We start from the raw sequence: 21,411 nt of genomic DNA on the forward strand, positions 1-21,411 counted from the left end.
TGACATACATAACCAAAGTTCTGAATAACCAGTTTTGTTCATAAAATTCTTTGCATAAGCACAATAATTGAAGAAAATCTTAGCAGACTATCTCTATTTTCATTAAGAACTGAGGAACAGATGTTTTAATTTCTAACCAGACTAATTAACAGGATACAGACTGTCCAAAATATTAAAATTCAGTTAGGAAAAGTTCCTGATCGTGACAGTTTTCCATATTTTTTCCTAAGAGGCTCTAAATTTAAGCCAGTACAGCCACTGTTGGACAGAGTTAATAACTCATACCCAGGATGAGCTTCTAAAAGGCACAAGCAGCAGGAACTCACTGTATTAAAACAAAAGTGTTTGTGGCACAGCTCAGCCAGGAAAACTCCTCCTCGGCATTGTGTAAGGAGCCCCTGATGGACTGGAATGGAACTGTCCAGAGCCTGAGTGAGAGCTGAGGGAAAGGCAACAATTGACAGGACAATATTTCCTGTCAATATCTCCACACTGATGGAGAGAGACCATTTACAAGGGCCTGGAGTGACAGGGCAAGGGCAATGGCTTCACACAGACAGAGAGAAGGATTAGATGAGATACTGGGAAGAACCTGGTGGGCAGGCCCTGGCACAGGTTGCCCAGAGAAGCTGTGGCTGCCCCATCCCTGGAAGTGTCCAAGGCCAGGTTGGACGGGGCTTGGAGCAACCTGGAAGAGTGGAAGGTGTCCCTGCCCATGGCAGGGGGTGGGACAGGATGAGCTTTAAGGTCCCTTCCAACCCAAACCATCCTGGGATTCTCTGATTCTCTGAACATTTGAGTCATGAGCTCCTTTACAGCTACTGTGATTAAAATCCACCCACCCAGTCTGGAGTGAGATAACTGTTCCTGGTGGATTCAGGTGAATGGACAGTTTTTGAGAGGTCTGAGGCTGTTTTCTCTGTTTGCAAATTGAAACACTTTTTCCCCTTGTTTTCCAAGGAGCAGGTTGGCAAGGCCAAGCATTTATATGGAAAAATAATTAAACTCCTTATGTAAATGAACACAGCTGTTACAAAGTGAGAGGACCTTCTCTGCCACACTCTCAAACCCAGATTCATTTCAGCTCCTGCAGCTCAGCACAGCTCTGAGACTGCTCTACTCCCATCCCTTGGGCAGCTCAAGGTTCTTGGGGCCATGTGCTCAACTCTGAAAAGTACAATGGGTTGTGTAAAGAGCTAAAAATATCCCAGCTTTACCCAGGATCGCTTGCAATTGAACCATTCCAGCCTTCCAAGTGTCAACATGTGAGTCCCCAATTTTCAGGATCTGACAGCTGCAGGGAGGAGCAGCCAACTGTGCCCCTGCTCAGGGCACTTGGCTTCAAGTGCTTCAAAAGATTTCCCAATCCCCAAAGCAGACAATTTATTCCCATTTTTTGGTGTGTTTGATGTAAATGAATTGGTTATTCCCTGCTGTTCCTTCTGAGTTCTATCCAGGTGTACAACCTCTGGAACCCTGTGGAATGCTGTAACATTCCTTTTTGTGACTGTGGAAGAAAGCAAAAGGCTGGCAGCTAAAAAAGCTAAGCCAGGATTGACCTTTTGGCGATTGAAGAGCTAAGAAGACCTCAGCTGGAGATCCAAGTGCTGGTTTGGGAGTAAAGGTGCTGATTCTTCCATTGGCAAGTCTTGGGAGTGCCATGATGTAAGAGGAGAGAGCAAGGTGAGACAAAGAGATTAGAAACACTGGGTACAGGAGAAATATGATGCCTTGATTCCCCTGTAGTGTTTAGATGGGATTAAAAAATCCATTAAAAAATCCATTTAAGACAGCAAAGCTCTTTGTTAAAAAGCCTCTTTCTCCCTTTTAAAAACGGAGGAACCGAATGTAAAGCGTGTGTGGCTGCAACAGGAAAGTGAAGGGAAGGTTCTGGTTGTCAGAGTGCAAAGTGAAGGGTGAATGTCCAGTGGAATCCAAGGGTTGCCACAGTGACTCACCAGGGCTTTACTCAACATCTCCCCTGGAATTGGCTCAAAGCTGCAGAAACAGAGCACTGAACCAGAACACACAAATCCTAAAGCAGAACGTGTTAGACACTGATCTACAGCAAAAGGTTGGGAGTGAGGAACCGAGGCTGGCACTGATGAGGCAGAACCTGCTCACATCACTTCAGCTCCATCAGCCCTTCCCTCCCATCCCACCCATCAGTCCTGGCTTCCCACACCACAGAACTGACTCTCTAATGTGCATTTGCAAGGTACTTCGAGGAGATGCAAAACCCACAGCACAAGGCCCTGAGCAGCATCTCTGGCAGCCAACATTTCCAAAGGAATTAAACATCACTGTCTGCACTTTTACAGATGGGGAAACCACGGCCTTTGAAAAAGCAGCCATCAAAAATCAACAAGAATTTCCTAGTTTTTAGCTAGAGGAAACACCCTTTTTACTGCTCTACACTGGTGCCTGTGAGTACCACACTGCACTACACCCAAGGAAGTAATAAAAAGAGAACAGGACATGGATGGTATATATTGGCTTCCTGGCCAATATATATTTCCTTGAAGAAAGTATTTTACAAACCAGGAAATGCCTGTAATGGAAAGACAAACACTCCTGATTTTAAGCTGATGGTTTTCTGCAAATTGCTCAGTCATTTATCCTTCACTCTGCAAAATGAAGATAATTTAAAATGGAAAATATTTTAAAAATCAAAAGCAGAACATATTTGAACAAAAGGAACACAGGTCATGTTCAAAATAGGTCTTGTCCTTTTCCTGTCTGGAGTCTTTTCCTTGTGTCAGACAATTAACTTGATTTTTTCATTATTAAGCATTTTACAAGGTTCTTCCTTCTGAGGTTTCCCTCCTACCCTGTTTTCCTTGAATTTCTACAGATCAGAGTTTCCTGTGCTCCTCAATAATAGGCACAACAGGAATTATTTCTTACCTTCCAGTGCGTGTGCAGATAATGTAAAACATATGCTGCTGTCTTGGTAATGCATTCTTGTTGATTAATTAAACACTTCTTTCCATCACATGTCATGAAACACAGATTGTCAGGTTTCTGCTTTTATTTTTGCTTAAAAAATTGTCAAAGACTCCAGCAATGTGCCCACTGGGAGCTGAAAAACTTGGAGAGAAATCTAATCCAGTGGGTTTCTCATAATTGCTGCCTAAGAAACGTGATACAGTCTGTGATGGGAAGAGAAATCAGCATCTCAATTTTTCCAAGTTCCCGTGCCATTAATTCCACCTGTAGTTTTCATCCATAACTCGCTTTACTCCTCAAGACTCCTCTTAAAACAAAAGTGGTTTTGTGGAGCAGGAACGTCCTACGGGATTAGGAAGGGAGTTCCTTCTACAAAGGGCGTTCCCTCTATTGAGTAGTAAGTTCAAAAAGCACAAAAACAAAGAAAAAGCAAGCAAAGAGTGTGTTCCTCTGAATAAATGATGGCAGGGCAAACAAGGGCAATATGTGAGAGAATGAAAAGATACATTAAGTCAGAGAGTGAGGCAGCTAAAATACTCTTCAGCTTAGTGACTCTGCCTGTGAGTGCCCTCAGCAGCTTCTCCCAAACTGGGGAAAATTATTGGCTGGAGAGAAGTCAATTTATCTTGGTGACAAACCACTACCAAGCTGCAGCTCCTTTATTCTGTGCAAACTTTTGCAGCAGGAAGAGTTGAAAAAAAAAAAAAAAAAGGGTCTGGGAAATCTGCTTTTTAAGGAAACACTTTTGTGGAAAATAAATGCCACAGGACTAACTGATAAGTACTGATATTATGCTTTATAGCCATAGAGACTTTATATATGATTTATAATCATAATGACTTTTGTAGTTAGTTATTTCCCATCATACCACTGTGATGATGTTTTGATCCAGAGTCTGGAATGTTAGGACAGCCCAACAGACCTTGCAATGGATGAGGTACAATGTGAATAACTGGAACTAATAATTTGAAAATAGCGACAAAGCCAGTGCTGTTGCAGTATAAATATTGGGAAGCATTTGGAAGCACTGGACAGCACTGTATTATCTGCACATTAAAAATGTCTTCAAACATGCCAATTTTGGAATTTAACAACAAAAACATGCATTGAGAAAACCAGAGGCTGATCTGTGGCAATGGTGGGGTCTGACAACATACCATAAAAATGGGTGAGGTGCTGGAGAAAGAGCAACTGTATTTGCAGTGTGAGGTTAAAAGGAAATTGTGAGTTAACAAAAATTAACCCATCTCTTTAAAAATCCCCTCTTCTCTTTTTTCATCCCTTACCTCATCCTCTGTCAGGATTTCAGAGCCTTCCAGCTCTTGGGCCTGACTGCTCCTCTGCTGCACCTGCCTCTCCAGCCTGGCCATCTCCTCCTTGGCAGCCTGGAGTTCTTCTGCCTTGGCTTCCTTCTTCCGGGAAATTATAGATGCCTGCAGGACCAGGAAAGTCAGAACTGCCTTGTTTAATCAGCAGCAAAATGGAACCCATCAGGTTTCAGGCCCTGCCCCACTGAAACCACATTTGAACTGCCAGGAACTGATTTTCCTCAGGAAATGTGAGAAAGTCTCACTGCAAAGGAAACACATAAACAGATTTATATATCAAATATATCAATTATATACAGTGGGTTAAACCACAACCTCGTTGGAGTTGGCAGCAGGATCCCATCTTTCTCCAGTGTGGATGAGATTCCCAGCACACTCTTTTCGCCCAGACTCAAGTGGATGTATTTTACATTTTACATTTACATTTCTTCCCCTCATTTTTTCACCTTCATTGAGGAAAAAGGGAGGCATTTTAGCTGCACCATTTCTCCTGCTTAGTCCCTTTCTGTGCATATGTAAGATACACCAACATGGCTTAACTGCAAAGTTATCCAAGATTTCACAAATGTCATAATACAGATTTTTATAACTCCAACCTACTCCAACCTACAGAAATATGTTACACTAAAGCAGAACTGAGCCACTAAATCTTGGCAAATAGCTGGAAGATGATGAATAAAGCAATACAGCACAGAAATAGTGTAGATTACAGATTATACTTTTTGAGTCTAGAATATAAAGCATTTAAAAATATTTTATACAAGACTGTATATTTAATGATACCTGAGTTTTGAGCAGAAGCTGACAGATTTGGGAACATAATATACATTAGTTCAGGGATAAAAAGAAAAAAAAAGGGATTTTTATCTTGCCAAAGTATCCTGTTGAAACATATTTTAAAATAAAACAACAGGCTGATTTAGATGCACGTGCATGAATTTGGAGGCATAGCTGGTTTCTTCAAATGGAAGGGAAAACTCAAAAAAAAAAAAAAAAAGAAGCCAAAACATACCAGTTTTCTCACACTCAGCTGAAAGGACCAGCTCTATCCCTAAAAATATCTCTGATCTCTGCCAGAGTCGTGCTGGGGTGGGAGCTCAGCCCTGGAGCTCACCAGGGATCTGCAGCGACAAACTCTGCTACAACAGGGATGGTTATTCTGGGGAACAGAACCAGGTTCTGGCAGCAAAAAAAGCAAAGACCCCAACTCTGAGCAACCTCAACTCCAGGGGTGGATCCTCCTCTCCAGCACAGCTCACTGGCCTTTGGAACCAGCACGTTCCAGAGCAGGAGCTTCTTTGGGGAGAGCATCTCTTACAAATCAGATTGGGGTGTTTCACACTGAATTTGAGACTGGACAGCATTATACATTTTATCCCGATTTTCCCCTCCCACTGATGCATTTTGTTTGAGTTTTTTTATTTTTTAAGCCATCCCCACCAGCAGCATCACGAAAATCTTCCATAAAATCAGCAGCGGCGCAGGATGCCTGGAAAAGGAACCCCTCAGGTTTCTGTGTGAGCTCTGAAAATCTCCTGGCTCATAAATCCTTTTTGTAACTTGTCAATTTACTAAGACTAGACCAGACAGCCTATTTTGTAGCGAGATTATTTTATAGCCTAGGGATTAAAAAAAAAAAAAAAAAAAAATCAAAGAATTCCTTCTTACTAGATTTAAGGGGGGAAAATGGCACGTGGTCAGACACCAGGAGGGGATGGAGCTGCAGCAGGCAGCCTTTTGAGCATCCATCCATCCACAGCTGGGGCTTTACCAAAATAGCTCCTCCAAAATGATCCTTGCAGAGTTGCTGTGCTGCAAGGACAGCACTCAACACAATTCACCGACACCGCTTGACTCAGCCCTACACGTACTTATGTTCATACTTTGCTTTGCTTTTTGTCCTGCATTATTAAGCATTTCTGATTTATGCTAAATAAATTAAAGGGAAAAGAAAAAAAATCAGCATGTAAAACAATCAGTGACTGACTGACTTTCTCTCCTGCTTTTGCTTAAAACACAATTTGTTCCCATCTCACCTGCTGGCGATACGTGAAAAATTTACCATCTGTTGGCTCATACTTCATCATTCTTTTCTCAATAAGCTGATTCATTTGTGCATTGACTTCATTTATCTGCAAGACAGAGCAGAAAACGAAGGAAAAGGAGCTTGATTTCTTTTTCTTCTCCAAGAATTAAATGCTGTGCAACCCAGATTTACCATCCAGCAAGTTCCTTTTTTAAAACAGAGAAACAGACCCAAAAAGCTCCATGAGTCATTAAGTATTGGCCAGGAAGAGGCTGTTTTTGGATTTCCAGTTCTGTGCCTTTATGATAAGGCAGAAACACGACGTTGGCCCCGAAAATGAAGTAAACTGGTGCATGTGGAGAGAAAATGCAGAGAACTGGCACAGGAAAAAGACTGATATTGCCATAGGCTGAGTGAAAAATGCCATTTTATCAATAGTAACTAAAATTCCTTTTCATCCAACAGTTTAACCATAAGTTTAAGGGGAAGCAAATAACGCAAATTTCATCAAGACTCTGAGAACTCACAGACCATCACACTCCAGCTGTGGGGCACCTCTTTCCTCCTGCCACAAGATGCACTTGGTTGTCCCTAATCCCAAAAAACTGTTGAGCTTCATTCCAGCAAAGCTTCAGAGCTGTTGCATCTGGAGCTCCCAGGCACACCAGCCTGCAGATTCCAGCTTTCCCGGTATGCTGGGACTCTCCCCAGCCATGGAAACCACGGCCCTGCCAACTTTCCCTTAATTCTCTGCTCTCCAGATGGGAGCTGATAAGGCAGAAGGGGAAATATGTGCTGAAATCCCCTGGAATCAAACCCTAACACAGGGACAGTGCTGGGCATCACCCTGACAATCTGGGAGGAATATCCATGTGCCTGGAAAACCAAGTATTGCAAAGGAAGTGCTCAACAGGACTAAAAATACTCCAACACCTGTGAAAAAAAAAAAAATCTCCTGTGAATTCTATTCTATTAGTGGTAGAACAGGCCTGAATTGGAAAATGGCATAGGAATTCCCTTGTGTGAATAAATTCCTGGGTTTTATATTCTAAAATGCGTGATGGTAACATGCTTAGTGCAGTTCAGCTCCTTTTTAAGGCACTTGGATAATAAAAAACTGACTTAAAAAAAAAATGCTGTCTAAGGCCATGCTGTGATAACAGCCAAGTGTATGACATGGTTTTATTATCTTTCAAGAAGAAGATACTTCCAAAATATAATAAATCAGAGGTTACCTCATGGAGAAAGAGAAAAAAAACCCCTCAGATCCTTTTAAAACATTGCCAAAAACCCAGCAACACACTCGGAAAAGAAACGTGCAAAACAGGGTTTCAAGAATGTTTGAAAGACAGAACTGCAGCCACAAATATTGTTTTGATTAGAGGGAATAATCTGGGAAAGCAGAGGCTGAATCACAGAGCTGGGTTATTATTTCAGCCCTAATCTCCCAGTTATTAGTGCTGTGATACTCTGCTTCCTCCTTATCTCCATTTCACAGAAAACCTGAGTTGGACATCCTGGGGTATTAAACACCAAAAAGTAGGAGAAGAAGACATTTAGGATGTAGGACCACTCTTCCTCCCTTGCTATTCTCTGTTGTAATCTTCATCATCACCAATAGGAACACCAATAATTAGCATTCCTCTAAATTCTTCTAGAAAACATAACATTAAATCTTTCATTTAGGATTATGCAAACCTGAACATTTCGTTGAGTGAAATATATAAATGTACTTGTGTGGCAACAAATCCCTCTGCACATTCTGCACATATCCTACAAATAGGGATTTTTGCTCACTCTAACACCATTTGCTTTTAACTTCTGCAAAAATCCAGAAAGGTAAGTCAAGTATTTGATGCCCAAATTCCCTTTGGTCTTCACAACTAAACCAAACAATGCAGGTCCATTCCAAACACTAAGGAATTCTGAGCCATTGCACATGGATTAAGGCATCACACTGCGAAGATCCATCACTCAGAGAATGTTGTCCCCCCCATAAAGTCTCTGTATGTGTTGGTAAAAACACCCCCCTGAGGTCTGTGAGAGTTAAAAACGTGAAATCTGAATAAAACCAACCCTTTAGTGCTGAATTACCAGCTCTGCTCATACCACTCCAAACTGCCAACACCATTTCCCAAGCAGCACCTCAGGATATGATTGGGGTTGGTTTGGGGTTGGTTTGTTTGCCTGTGTCTGTTTCGTGGGCATTAAAAAAACAAACCCAACTTATCTGAGAGTTTGCATTTAGCGATTAAGACAATTATCCCAAAGGGAGGCTCCTTTGGGATCAAAACTGTTTCTCAAGGGTACAAAGCAGGGATAAGAACACCAGAGTGTCCCAGAAGCTCAGCTCATGCTCCAGAACATCCATTCAGGATGACCTTGGTGCCCTCACCTCGCTCTGCAGGGCTGTGAGATCAGACTGAGTCATGGCTGGCTCTGCAAGCACCTTCTGCAGCAGATACACCAAGGCCTTTTTACTCTCCAGCTCCCTGGGCATTTTTTCAGTAACCAGGTAGGAATGGAAATTTATCTCCTCTTCCAGTTTCTTCATTAAACCTTAAAAACAAATGAAATCAGTGCGTGACTATAAAAGCAGGTAATTAAGTTTGATTTCCCCTACTCACTGGAGCTTTGAGCAGCTGATTACAACAACAACAGCACAACATCTGAGTCTTCTTTGCAGTGCTCAAAGAAAGGGAGTTACTTGATTTGAATTTTTAATCTGGATGTGAAACAATACGATAGGTGTTACTGTGCACCCCTAACACACAACTGTTAACTCCTTGACAAATTTTTTTCATAATAAACAAATAAATCCCTTCTAATCTGAAACTCCAGCTGAATCAGATGCAAAATTCAACACACAGCACTGATATAAACAGCCATTAAACCTTTATCTGTACAAAAATCTGAATTTGGCCCAGCTCATGTACAGATTTGTTACATCCTTGGAGCCTTTCCTTTAAAATAAAGGGTTTTTTCCATCTGGCATCTGAAAAGGCCTCAAAATGGGCATAGTTTAATGTATTCCTACTTTAAGGGCCTTTTACATTGCTGGGACACTCACAAATTGCCTCCCTGTAAATAACCACTATTTTTTCTTATAAGAACAAATGTTTAACCTCAGGAAGCTTATAGAGTGAGAATGCAGAAAATAACAATTAAATATAAAAACCAAGAGGGAATTCCTGAATAATGGCAAAAATTTCTGTTGAGAAAAGCACCCCCATTTATAGGCTTTGCTCTACTCAAGCCTGATGCAACTACACCTTACCATGCAAGACTTGGCTCGTTGCTACAGAGTCTCCTTAAGAGGTAATTTATAAACAAACCCAAGTACATACAGATAAGAACAATTCCCAGGTAGAAAAATGCGACGGAATAAAAGGAAACATCTATTTAAATTACATTGCAGAGTCTGCACTGACAACAGGCACTTCAGTGCAATTGCTCCTCTGAGACAACTCTTCCCAGGAATTCAGGAGTTGGAAGCTACATGTCAGATGAGAGTGGGAACGGGTGTTTCAGAGGATTTTTCATGATCTAGATGACTAAAAGGTAAGTACTCTTGGTTCTTTTGCTGGAGTTGGGGGTTTTTGTTCTCTCCATATTTAGAAGATGGAGTTGCAATGAAATGCCAAGAAAAACAAGAAGTTCACAATTTTCTTCTCTTTCATTTACTGCACAAGCAGAGAAGAGCACAGAGATACAGAAGTACAGCTGATGTTGCTGAAACAGAGATGGGAAAGGATGTAGATGAAAGCAGATTTTGGTTCTCAGGCTAAAGAGCTTGACTGATAAAACAAGGTCAGAAGGAAGAGAAACAGCCCAGGAAAAGGGCCCCCCTTTATTCTGCTGCTCTTCACCTCTCCCACTCTGCCCCCAGAGATCCTCCTCACCCTCTGCTCCCAGCCCAGGCTGCCAGGAAAGCTGCCAGAGGGGAAATGAGCCATTAGCTCTTGAGAAAACCTCCAGAACTGGAAGAAAGAAAACAGACCCTGGGGAAAGTAGCGCTGCCGACACAGGCAAGTCAACAGAATCTAAAAATGAGTGGGAATTCCTCTTTTCCACTGTTTTTTCTGTGTTTATGGAAAGCAACACTACAGCAGGACCTTCTCCCCTTCGTGGAGAGGCCATTTATCTCCTGAAAAAGAGCCACCAGAGTGGTTTCAGAGGGGGAAAACCAAGTTCCTCTGTGCATGGAACAGCCATCGTGTCCTTGGCACTGCAGCTGCACCTGAGGAACACCAGGACCGACTGGGAGAGATTTCCCACTTCTTCCTTTCACAAGAACTCCAATCCAATCCTCCTCAGCCCACCACAGAGCTGGGCAGGAGGGACCACATTTTAATGTCTCACTAGAAATCTCCCACCTCTGCAGATGCAGCCAAGCTGCTTCCCACGTCCCCAGGGAGCTGAATTATCACCTCAGAGCTCACCAGAACACAACGCCCAACCTGGTATTTATAACCAAGGTCTTTGGTGTGTAGATCAATGTGATTTGATTATTCCAATATGAAATATTTTATTTTAATTAAATCAAATGAACTTCTTGGTTTTCTTAGCAGCAAAAAAAAAAAAATCTGCATAAATAACCTGTACTTTATTTCTTGTGCTGCTCCAGTTCTCTGATCAAAATGTGCAGCCCAAAGGATTTGTTGCAGATATGACAATAAACTTAGCAAAGAACCATAAGAGCTTTGATAAGAGCAGGAACCTTTTGACTTCATGGGCTATAACCTTGATCACTATCTGATTTAGTTCCCAAATAACCTCAGAGTCGCTCCCAACTCCTGTCACACCCCGACTGGTTCTTGTGCTTATTCCTGACATTGCTACGAGCAACAAAGCGAGTTAAAACCTGACACCTTGATGGGGAAAGACGTGATGTCGACACCCCTCATGACTAATGTTTCTTCCCTAAATACATTGGATATATTTTCCCTCCAATTCAACACAAGGAGAAATAACTACCTAAAAGCTACTTCTGCTGCTTAATAGAGCCTTAAAAACCCAAACATGGAGCAGCTCTTGGTTCGGGTTTTTGGGTTTTGTTTTGTTTTTTTTTACAGTGAAAAACATTCTTTTGCAAATTCCCAGGCTAGAGAGGGAAAAAAAAAAAAAAAAAAAAAAAAAAAAAAAAAAAAAAAAAAAAAAAAAAAAAAGCCAGCATACCTCAAATCTTTCCATTACACATATAAATTCTGTTTTTAATGTTTCAACATTGACTTACGGTTACAAAACGTACACACGTAAGCGGCCCAGAAATCTGGCCCTGTGCCCTAAGGTTGTTTTAACAAGGCTCTGCCAGCCACGTATTTACATGTGCAGAGCTATTCACAGCAACTCCTCATGTTTTCCATTCAAATTTTTTCTTCATTATTATTATTATTATTATTACAGAGAGAGGGATGAGAGAAAAGAGTTTATTCCTGCTTGCTCGGTCATGCAGAGGAGAGGCGACTTTCTCTGCATAATTCTGCTGGTGGACCTAAAACTTAGTTCACCTCACGCTCAGGTTCCCACTGCTTTTCCCACCATAGGGATGCCAACTGCACATCCTGGACCAGAACCATTTGCAACAGGAATTCAGCTTTTAAAAGGGGGGGGGGGGAAGAGAGAGGGGCCCTCATTTTATAGATTCTCTGCCAATATTTTGTCCAATATCCCATCGGAAGGCCACGACAAAGGCACGTCTGGAACGGACTCCCAACATCAAATCCCTTTCTGCAGGGACTGAAATGATTCCTTCCACAGCTTCCAATGTTACAAATTTCCAATCTCCCTCTATTAAACAGGGGTTTTAAACAGAGGCCTGGGACATGCAAACACTGATAGATCAATCCCCCCTTCAACATATCCTTGAAAATCTGAAAAGCTTCCTGAATTTACCACCGGAAATTATGCTTCTCATGTTTATAATAATTATTAGAGCTCTTTGGAACCTCTCTGACCTTTCAGAGCTCTTCTGGAGTGTTGAACTGTCACAGGCTGCAGTGATGGACACCTCAGAGCCCAAACCAGGGGCAGTGTGACCCTGCTCTTACATTTCCTCTTAGAAATAAATGCATGGATATCCCCTCATTTATGACCCTGGGAGCTGCTGTGCCACCATTTTCACACCTGACTCACAAGCTCTTTGCAGAGTCACTTGCTAGGAAAGAGCCTCACATTCCATAAATACATTGGATGTACATTATTCCTGGAGGAATACCATGGAATTTGGCTATTCCTTAAAATAGAACCTGTTGGCATGGGCTTGGCTTCCTAAGTGATTCCAGTCTCTTCAAATCAACAGTCTCCTCATTATTCAGTCACTTCCCTATTTTTATTTCCCCAGGGATCATTTGCTACTTTCTTGCAGGAATCTGGTGTAAATGCTAAACAGAAAAGAGCCAAACACCCACTGGGTGATGATTCCACTCCTTCCTAAACCTTCCACTAAACTCCTTGGAATCCTTTTAACAGAGGTCACGTTGGATTTTTGCTGCCTTGTTTGTTCTTCAAAATGAGGTGCAAGAGTCAATGACCTTAAAAACAGTCCCAGTCTTACCAACCAGACTTGTCATCTCATCAGAGATACCAAATTATCCTAAAACTGCTTTACCCCCACCTTGCATTAACTGACAGTGATTTTATAATAAATAAAATCTTTTAAAGATGGAAATGAAGTTCCACCTGAGCCAGTCTCTTTTACCAAATACTTCTAGAAAGACAAACAACAAAGTTTCTACTCATGAACAACTTCTAACGTTTTATCTTACCTAGGAAGTAAAAATTGAAGTATTAAGATACTGAAGTATTAAAAATGGAAGAGATTTCTTTTAAAGGAAAGGATCTGACTTCCAGTGAAACTCCAGCTGTTGGACTGTCAGCAGGACAAACTACCCTGAGATGAGGAGGCAGCTGAGGTACCAAACTGCAGCCAAAGGGAATTTTCAAACTAAAATACATTGTGCTAACTGTAACCCAGCAAAGCTTTTAAGACAAATGGAACCTATGCAGTGCACTGTGGTCACCTAATTTCAATTACTAAAAAAACAGTTGGCTTTCTGTAATTGCTGCTACAGGCAGTGCCTTTGTAACTCCAGTGGGGAAGAGTAATTACAGAGCTGAGTCCTGAAGTCTTTGTCTGGGCAGAATTTCAACACAAGTTTTCTTAAGTAATGACTCCAAGCTCTGCTTTGGAACATCTAAATACTTTTTGTTTTCCCCTGCAAGTAGGACTCAAGATAAGGAAATTAAATATGTTAACTTTGTTTTCATCTCAACGATGACATGACGTATTTACTGGCTTTTTATGATGTTACCTTTGCTTCTGTGAACTGAACCCGTCAAGTTTCCATTGGCCTTTAAAAAACCCCAGGAACTGAGACAGAACTGTTGATACAGCTTTGCTGTATAAACTCTCTGGTAGCTACTGCAAAACAGGAGCAGCTATAAAATCCACTGCCCTGTGAGTGAAGAAGATGGTTCAGATGCTCCTTTAGTCCCACGTGTGGTTTGGTGGCTGATGAGCATCGTAAAAAAATGAAAGTAAAATTACATAGTAATAACAACACAACGAGGTGGAGACTGAAAAAAAAAATCTTCTTTAACTCAGAGGAGCTGCCAAAGCAGCTCAGGGATGCAACTGAAACAGCAAATGCTCTTGAAAGAGTAAGACAACGACTTGGTTACTAAACCAAACTAAAACTGCCAGGATAATCCTTGGTGCATTTCCTTCAAAGTGATTAAATCACCAGAAACCTGGAGGTTGTCAAATTGTCCTTTGGAGGCACTTAGTTACACATTTCTCCAGTAACTGCAACTCCTTCCACCTCCTGTTGTTACAGATGAGCATGTGGAACTAACTCACTCCACAAGGCATCTAATTTATTTTTGCTTTAGTTATTTGCAGTCTGAGATATCACTGAAAACAAGGAGAAGCAATCTTGCTGTTATTAATGTAATTCAGCAACATACAGCTCAGTAAGTTACAGTGGTATAGAGAGAACTAAGAATTTTCATATATAAACAAATATACTAATATATAAATATAGAGGCTTCAATACACAGATATATCTAGTATCTACATATTTATATGCATATATTTATAATCACACACATTAAAAGTGTGTGCTGTGTATACAAATATAATTACATATAATCCACAGTCTATTAAAAAGAGCTGAATTAGGAAATAGTTTTATTTTTGGCACCTTACAAAACTACAGCATAAAATTACACTACAATAAGAAACAGGGTTTAAAGCTTTTCAAACAAATATTTTATAGAAGGCAACTAGAAAAACAAGCCTCTACTGAGTAAAACACAGTATTCAATGTATTTGTCCATTCATTGAGAGCATTTTTAAGAAGCAGTATTTCACCAATGCCCAATTACAAACACAAAAGGCATAAAAGCTTAGGAAAGACAAACCTCTGACTGAGCAAGAGATTTTAATTTCTACCAGAGAAGTGTAACCCTTTTGTAGATCACTACTTACTTTCAGGTTTTGAATCAGCTACTGCATCCTGCATCTCCTTCAGCTGCAGTTGGGCTCTCTGCAGCCTCTGCTCTGCGTGGAACAGCTTTGGAGAGAGAATTGGACACACATGAGCTCATTCCATGGAAATCCATGTTCAAACAACTAAGCCAAAAGAGCAAAAGAACCCCAAACAGAAAAAATGGCAGCTCTAAGCATCTGGTGAGTTTCTGTTCCACAAGAGAATGTGCCAGACCAAATTTTCAACAGTAGGCCTGGGTTTATTTGAGATTCCCTAATGTTAATTGAAGAGAGGATTCTCGTTCTCCCAAGTGATACTTTATGGCAGAACTTCATTCAACAACTTGCAACCAAAATCATAAGTGGCTTGAACATTACAACAACAGCAACAAAAGGCAGCAAGAATCAGGATTGCAGTAGGTAACTGTCCTTACCCTACAGTCCCTGCAGTGCAGCTGAGCTGTCACAGCAATCCACTGTCCATCCCAAGAGCAGATGGAAACAACCTCCAAACAACCTCCAGCTGATCTGCCTTTTTATGATTTATGGAAATGTGGACTAAAAGCTGGAATTAGCTGGACATCACATTCATTTTACTCGTGATCTCATTCAGGTTCACGCAAAGACCCAACAGCTTGAGAGCTCCTAATTCCCATTGATCCACATCCAGACACAGACTGCAATACAGGACATCTGGGGGTTTTCCCCTTTTAATGCAGTGCTGCAGTTCAGGCTACAGAATTTGGTGAGATGGTGTAGCAAAATGGCACTGGATTTTATGGAAGTGCCTCGTTCTGACAACATAGGGTAGGAATAAAACCCACCCTTACACTCGGAGGTGTTGACATCCAATGTGTTGGCAGCTTCCAGTGCTTCTCAGGACAGCACTTTTGTCAAATTTGGGGACCAAAATCCCAAGGTTCCTCCTTAATACATATTCCCCCGACCCAGGGAGAAGCTGAGGCACTTGCTGTGCTGCTCAGCCCCTGAAATCTCGGTGCAGATGCACAGAGATAGAAATCAAACCAAGGAAACATTTGCTCACTCCCGTAAATATGACGAGTTCCCTTCGGGTGCTCCAGCAGTAAGTCATGGAATGTTTCCTGGGAACACTCAAGGACGACGTCAGTGGCAGCTGAGGCAGCCAAGTACCTTCACTGTGCTGTTCAAAACTTGCAGGGTCAAGCCTCTTCCCTTAAAACCTACATAGATCTTTTAAATGGGATTTCATTTTCTGGGGTCGGGAGAAACTCTCTACTGTTGGTCCTGCTGTCTTTTTGAAATGCCTGATTCCCAACCAAACATCAACAGCTCTTGATTTTAATGGGATGTTTTTGTGTCAGTACCTGACTTTTTTGTTCCTGTTTCTGTTGAGCCAGAGATTCTTCTCTCTCTTTTTCCAAGCGGAGCTGTCTTGCTATTTCAAGCATCCGTTGATGATTTTGTACTGTCTCCACCTACAGCAAGTGGATAAATAGTGCATGTTGCTGTCAGATAGTTGAGAAATACATTAACGGGATCATATGTCTCACAAGCCCACTTAGCACTTCCTTTCCATGCACGTTACTACTCAGAAGTGACAGCAAAGCACTGGACTCGAGATTCTTAAAAGCCCTGGACTGAGGCCTGGGAGATTCCCTGTAGGTCAATTAGTTACTCGATTCCTTCCTAGACATACAGTATGTTTATCTTAATCCCTGTTTGCATTCCAAAATCAGAGTTGCAAGCCAAGGATTATGACACTGAAATGGAACAGCGTTACTTCTCCTATTACCCTCTTCTTGAGACGCTCTACTCTTTTGACCAGTTGATCTTTCTCCTCTTCCATTGCACTGATGTCCTAAAAAGCAGAAAAAAAAAGGGTAAATAAATATTAATTCATTTACCATGTATGTTGGATTGGAATAAATTCTCTTCTAATTAATGTGAAAATCAGGATTCTTCTCTGAATATATGGAGGTGGTTATAATTTTATTGATCTACGATCAGAACACCCAGGATTCCAATCTCTCCTACTTCCCCCACAGTTCCCACTCCCTCTTATGCTAACACTCCTTATCTGCATCCCTGACTATTAGTGTGAACATTTAAAATAAAAGCAGGTGGATTTCTCTAAAACAAAAACAAACACACACCACCAAGGAAAAATCAGCACGAACTCAACATCTGAGGCAGCCTGACATATGTTCTTAATGTCACCATCATTACCCGCTTCCTGGCAGACCATTTTGCAAGAAGCTGCATATGAGGGATGTCTGCTGTTGCTTTTTGTATTAAAACTGTGTTAAAAAAAACCCAACAAAACACTTTCTAGTGCTGAAATATGTATCTGATTATTATTTTCCTTTAATCCTATTTTGCAACAGCAGGACCCCACAGATTGATAGTTATGAGAGAAAGGGAAATAAATTCTCCAAACGTACATCTCAACATTTGCTTGGCCTGTCTCTATGTCCCCTGGAAAGCTGTACACAGGCTTAATTATTTTGCTGAAACAGGGCAAATATCTTTACTTAACACCTTATCCACACAGGTTCATCATCACTGTTGACTTAAGCTCTTAATTCATTCAACACCCTCTGGAATTATTACCCTGTATCAGGAAAGCAAAAGGCTTTGTATGAGTTTGCATTCAGAGGAAATGGAGTTCTAATATTTGGAAATCATGCTGAACAGAGTCTTGGCAGCCTCACTGCCCAATCTGCTCCAGAAAGCTCCGCTCTGAGCACAAGCAAAGACTTTCTGCTCTGTTTGCCAACACAGCACAGTTTCCAAAAGGCAGCTGCAGAGCCCACCAGCTCTGGCCTCTACAACTTACAAACCCAACAAAAACAACTACAGAAAAGCTGTACTTTTTTTTTTTTTTATTTTTACCCTTCTTATCTCTGCGGTGGATAAACCGGATATTTTGAGCTGCTCATACTCCTTGTGCAGGTTTTTAAATGCTTCCATGAGTTCTTCATACTACAAAAGGAAACAGAAATCGGGCAGAGTGAGCTCTGTGTCTGAGGATTTTCAGATCAACACACTGCTTTATTACTATGATAGTATATGTAGACATAGAGAAATATGGTGAGAAAAAGAATAAAATGCATTTTTTTTCACTGCAAAAGCTTGTCAACTTATAAAACAGAAATTAAAAAAAAATCACAGTGCATTATCTTGTATTTAAAGGACCAATCAGAATTTCACAATGTCTGTGGTATTTTCCCTTGTAACACACAGTGTATTTTCAAAGCAGAGAGATGCTACCTGAGAGGGACAAATCCACATTAACAAATTATTCTTTCTCACTCTAAATCCATGTATATCACACCTGCACATTTACCAGCCCCAAAAAGGAAGAGTCTGACCTAACAACACGCTCCACTGAAGCCGTGGGGCTGGAATCTGCAGAGTGGCCCAAGAGCAGAGCTGAGGTGACACGTGAGGAGGGGCTGTGACGCGTTGCATAAGCCAGGTACCTCACAGGGATTGACTGATGCAGCTCAGCACTCGGGGAGAAGGAGACAGTGTGCTACTTCCACACCAGCACAGTGCCCATCAGGAATCTTAAACTGAGAGGCAGTGTGAAAGTCTGTGTGGGCAGAGAAATAACAGGGCACAGAAAGAGTTTAGAAATATGGAGAGGAAATAAATTTAGATTCGACTCGGAGAAATGCAAGCTGAGGGTAGAAGGGAAGATAATCTCCACAGAAACAGCCATTCAATGAGATGGAAACATCTAAAAGGAGAATATCGAGTCACTTTTTTTTTTTTTTTTTTTTTTTTTTTTTTTTTTTTTTTTTTAAACTTCCTGGAAAGAGCAGTTGATATGAAAGTCGAACACAAAATGGCAACAGCAAAGGCCAGTTCAAACAAAGGCATCAAAGCCCTGAGCAGTGAAGCAGCAATTCCATTCTGTAAAACCCTGGGGAACCAGCATCCAGAGCGCTCTGCTCGGGTCTGGTTGTTGCAGTTTCAAGCACAGACTGACAAGCTGGAATGAATTCAAAAAAAAGTAGCAACAAAATGGCTACTGAGAAGAAGATAAAACCACAGAGAAAGAGCTGGACTGAATGGCAAATAAAGGTGTGATAAGGAATGCACAGGCTGGACAAGGAGGAACAAGTTAGGAGTGGAAAACCCAGATGGTTTCCACGATGCCACTAATGCACCGTGGAAGTCCTTGAACAAAAATGAACTACCAGGTGGTCCCTGAGTAAGTGCTTTCCCCACTTCTGCTGTCCAACAGCTTTCCTTTGTGTGTCTCTACCTCTGTCAGAAGGGAAGTTTAGGAAATCTTTTCCTTAATGGACACAAAATTTCAAGACCAATGGCAGGACTCAAACAAGGGCAGAGCACAGTTTGATGGATCAGAACGAGGGGAAAGCTCTCACTTTTCACTGTGGGTACCCCCACCTGCACCTGGAATACAAGACACACTCAAATGACCAAAGAACACCCAGGTTCCTATATGGAAAGGAAGATTCCTGGCAGCTGGGAGCAACTCACTGAAGACTGGACAACTGAATTAACGCCTCAAGTTGCTCATTTTTAAAATTTTATTTGAAATTTCTCTTAAAAGACACCACTGCAAGCCTGTATCTAAATCATTTAGGCTAAGTTCTTTAATGCATTAGTATCTAAATATTTGCATTGTCATGCTAAACTGCAGCAAGGCATTCTGTTACCCCAGCTTCTGTTTTGAATTAATCAGCAGGGTATTAGTTTAATAAGATGGTTCTATTACTGTAATCCCAAAAAGGAACACATCTTACGTAATGGAAATTATGGAGGTGGATATTTATACATATTAAGACCGTGACATACTGAAAAAACATACCATCTGCATTCCTTTCTCTTTTTACTACATCTGCTGAGTTATCCCGAGTTATAAATCCAATATTGTTAGAGGTAACAAAAAAATAAAAGGCTTGGTCAAGCTTCAGTCAGACCGTTCAGCTTTGCTGGTGCACAGTTAATAAATCAAGTTACCTGTTACAAACACTAAAACCCACAGTGTTTTTTACAAAACAAAAGGCATAGAAAACTGGATTAAAAAAAGAAAAAGTAAAAAAATATATACTTCAGGTAATACAGATATAAACCCATAACTTTGGTTCACTTGAAGTTTTACAATTCAAACCCACCCAGTCTGACTATCTAAAATCAACATTCAATGCTCACAAAAGAAGTGGGAACATAATAAGTAGGAATGTCAGCACAGAAAAAAAGAAATCTTTTCCTTATTCACCAAAAAATAAACGGTTGAAGCAAAAGTGGAATAAGGCTAATACAAATATTAGGCATCAGATACTATCAATTGACAATCATGACTACTAAATACAACCAATTGACAATTAGGAGACATTGGCTTTTGGTGATAACATTTTTTGGACTGCTTTGAAGTGGTAATTTGCAGTTAAAAACTTAAATGTCATAGTTCACAGGAAAAAAGATGTTAAAAAATAAATGGAACATGGCTCTGGACGTGATTTGGCACCCAGTACTTAATGGGCTGAAAGCCTTTTAATTCAATACTGCCTATTAATATCCAAATTCAGGGTTATTGGAAGGGAAGTGGTCAAGACATCTATTTCTTATTAGGATTCTTTGCTCATCCTTGATGCCAACACGCCCTTAACATAAACATTAACTCCCTGATTCCTTCATCCCTCCTCCCACCAGCACTTTAACTCACGTAATGCGTTGGCGCTCGTGACGAACGGTACCTGTTTGTTGATGTCAGCCACGGTATCATCCTGGAGAAACTCTGCTGGCACTTCCAGTTTCACCAAGAAACGGGCCAGGTAAGCTCTTTTCTTGAGCTCACTGGTCCTCTGCAGAAGCCAGTGTAAGAGAGGATGAATGACAGGTTTGCTCCCAGTGATCAACCCCTGGCGAAAAGCACTTCTGTATGACAAGGACAGAGAGAGCACCAGTAAATCTCAGGGTAAGGAATGCTGGCTTGGAACAAAAAATTTGCAATGTTTTGGTGTTCCTTCCCCACTTGACTAATGATGTTCTTAATACTGTTAAAAGAGAAAATGCTCATGATGAGGCTGAGAGGGTTGGGATTGCTCAGCCTGGAGGAGAGAAGGGTCCGGGGTGAGCTAATTGTGTGAGCTAATTGTCTCTTCCAGGATCTGAAGGAGATGACAGGAAAGATGGAGAGAGACCATTTACGAGGGCCTGGAGTGACAGGACAAAGGGGAATTCTCTTCCCACTGACAGAGAGTAAGGTTAGATGGGATACTGGGGAGAAATTCTTCCCTGTGAGGGTGGTGAGGCTCAGAGAAGGTTGCCCAGAGAAGCTGTGCCTGCCCCATCCCTGGAGTGTTCAAGCCCAGGCTGGATGGAGCTTGGAGCAACCTAGTCGAGTGGGAGGTGTCCCTGCCCATGGCAGAGGGTTGGACTGGATGGTTTTATGGTTTTTAAGATCCCTCCCAATCCAAACCACTCTGGGATTCTATGATAGCAGTTTGCAACTTAGAATCCCCATTCTGCTCCCTTGAGGCAGATAAAAACCCCACAACCCACTAAAAGGATAAAGCCGGGAGGGACAACTCCAGGTTCCCTGCGGCATCCTCGGGGAATGCCGGCAGGGTGGGCGGGGCTCGGGATTTGGGGGTCAC

At 41.4% G+C, this 21,411-nt stretch overlaps 1 protein-coding gene across 3 annotated transcripts in view; it reads right to left on the reverse strand.

Annotated features, from left to right (window-relative positions):
- IFT81 (intraflagellar transport 81) overlaps positions 1–21,411 on the reverse strand; it is a 43,648-nt gene that overhangs the window by 20,676 nt on the left and 1,561 nt on the right. For all 3 annotated transcript variants that reach the window (XM_027878564.1, XM_027878566.1, XM_027878565.1), the window contains exons 3-10: positions 20,509–20,689; positions 17,669–17,758; positions 16,569–16,634; positions 16,141–16,251; positions 14,795–14,879; positions 8,699–8,862; positions 6,314–6,409; positions 4,236–4,382 (exon numbers count right to left, since the gene is read on the reverse strand). In XM_027878564.1, the coding sequence (XP_027734365.1) occupies positions 4,236–4,382; positions 6,314–6,409; positions 8,699–8,862; positions 14,795–14,879; positions 16,141–16,251; positions 16,569–16,634; positions 17,669–17,758; positions 20,509–20,689 (940 nt within the window). The remainder of the gene's footprint in view (positions 1–4,235; positions 4,383–6,313; positions 6,410–8,698; positions 8,863–14,794; positions 14,880–16,140; positions 16,252–16,568; positions 16,635–17,668; positions 17,759–20,508; positions 20,690–21,411) is intronic.

The sequence above is a fragment of the Empidonax traillii genome, unplaced genomic scaffold (assembly GCF_003031625.1).
Source record: "Empidonax traillii isolate 1590-97213 ecotype Southwest subspecies unplaced genomic scaffold, ASM303162v1 scaffold43:size1863611, whole genome shotgun sequence".
NCBI classification, from domain to species: domain Eukaryota; kingdom Metazoa; phylum Chordata; class Aves; order Passeriformes; family Tyrannidae; genus Empidonax; species Empidonax traillii.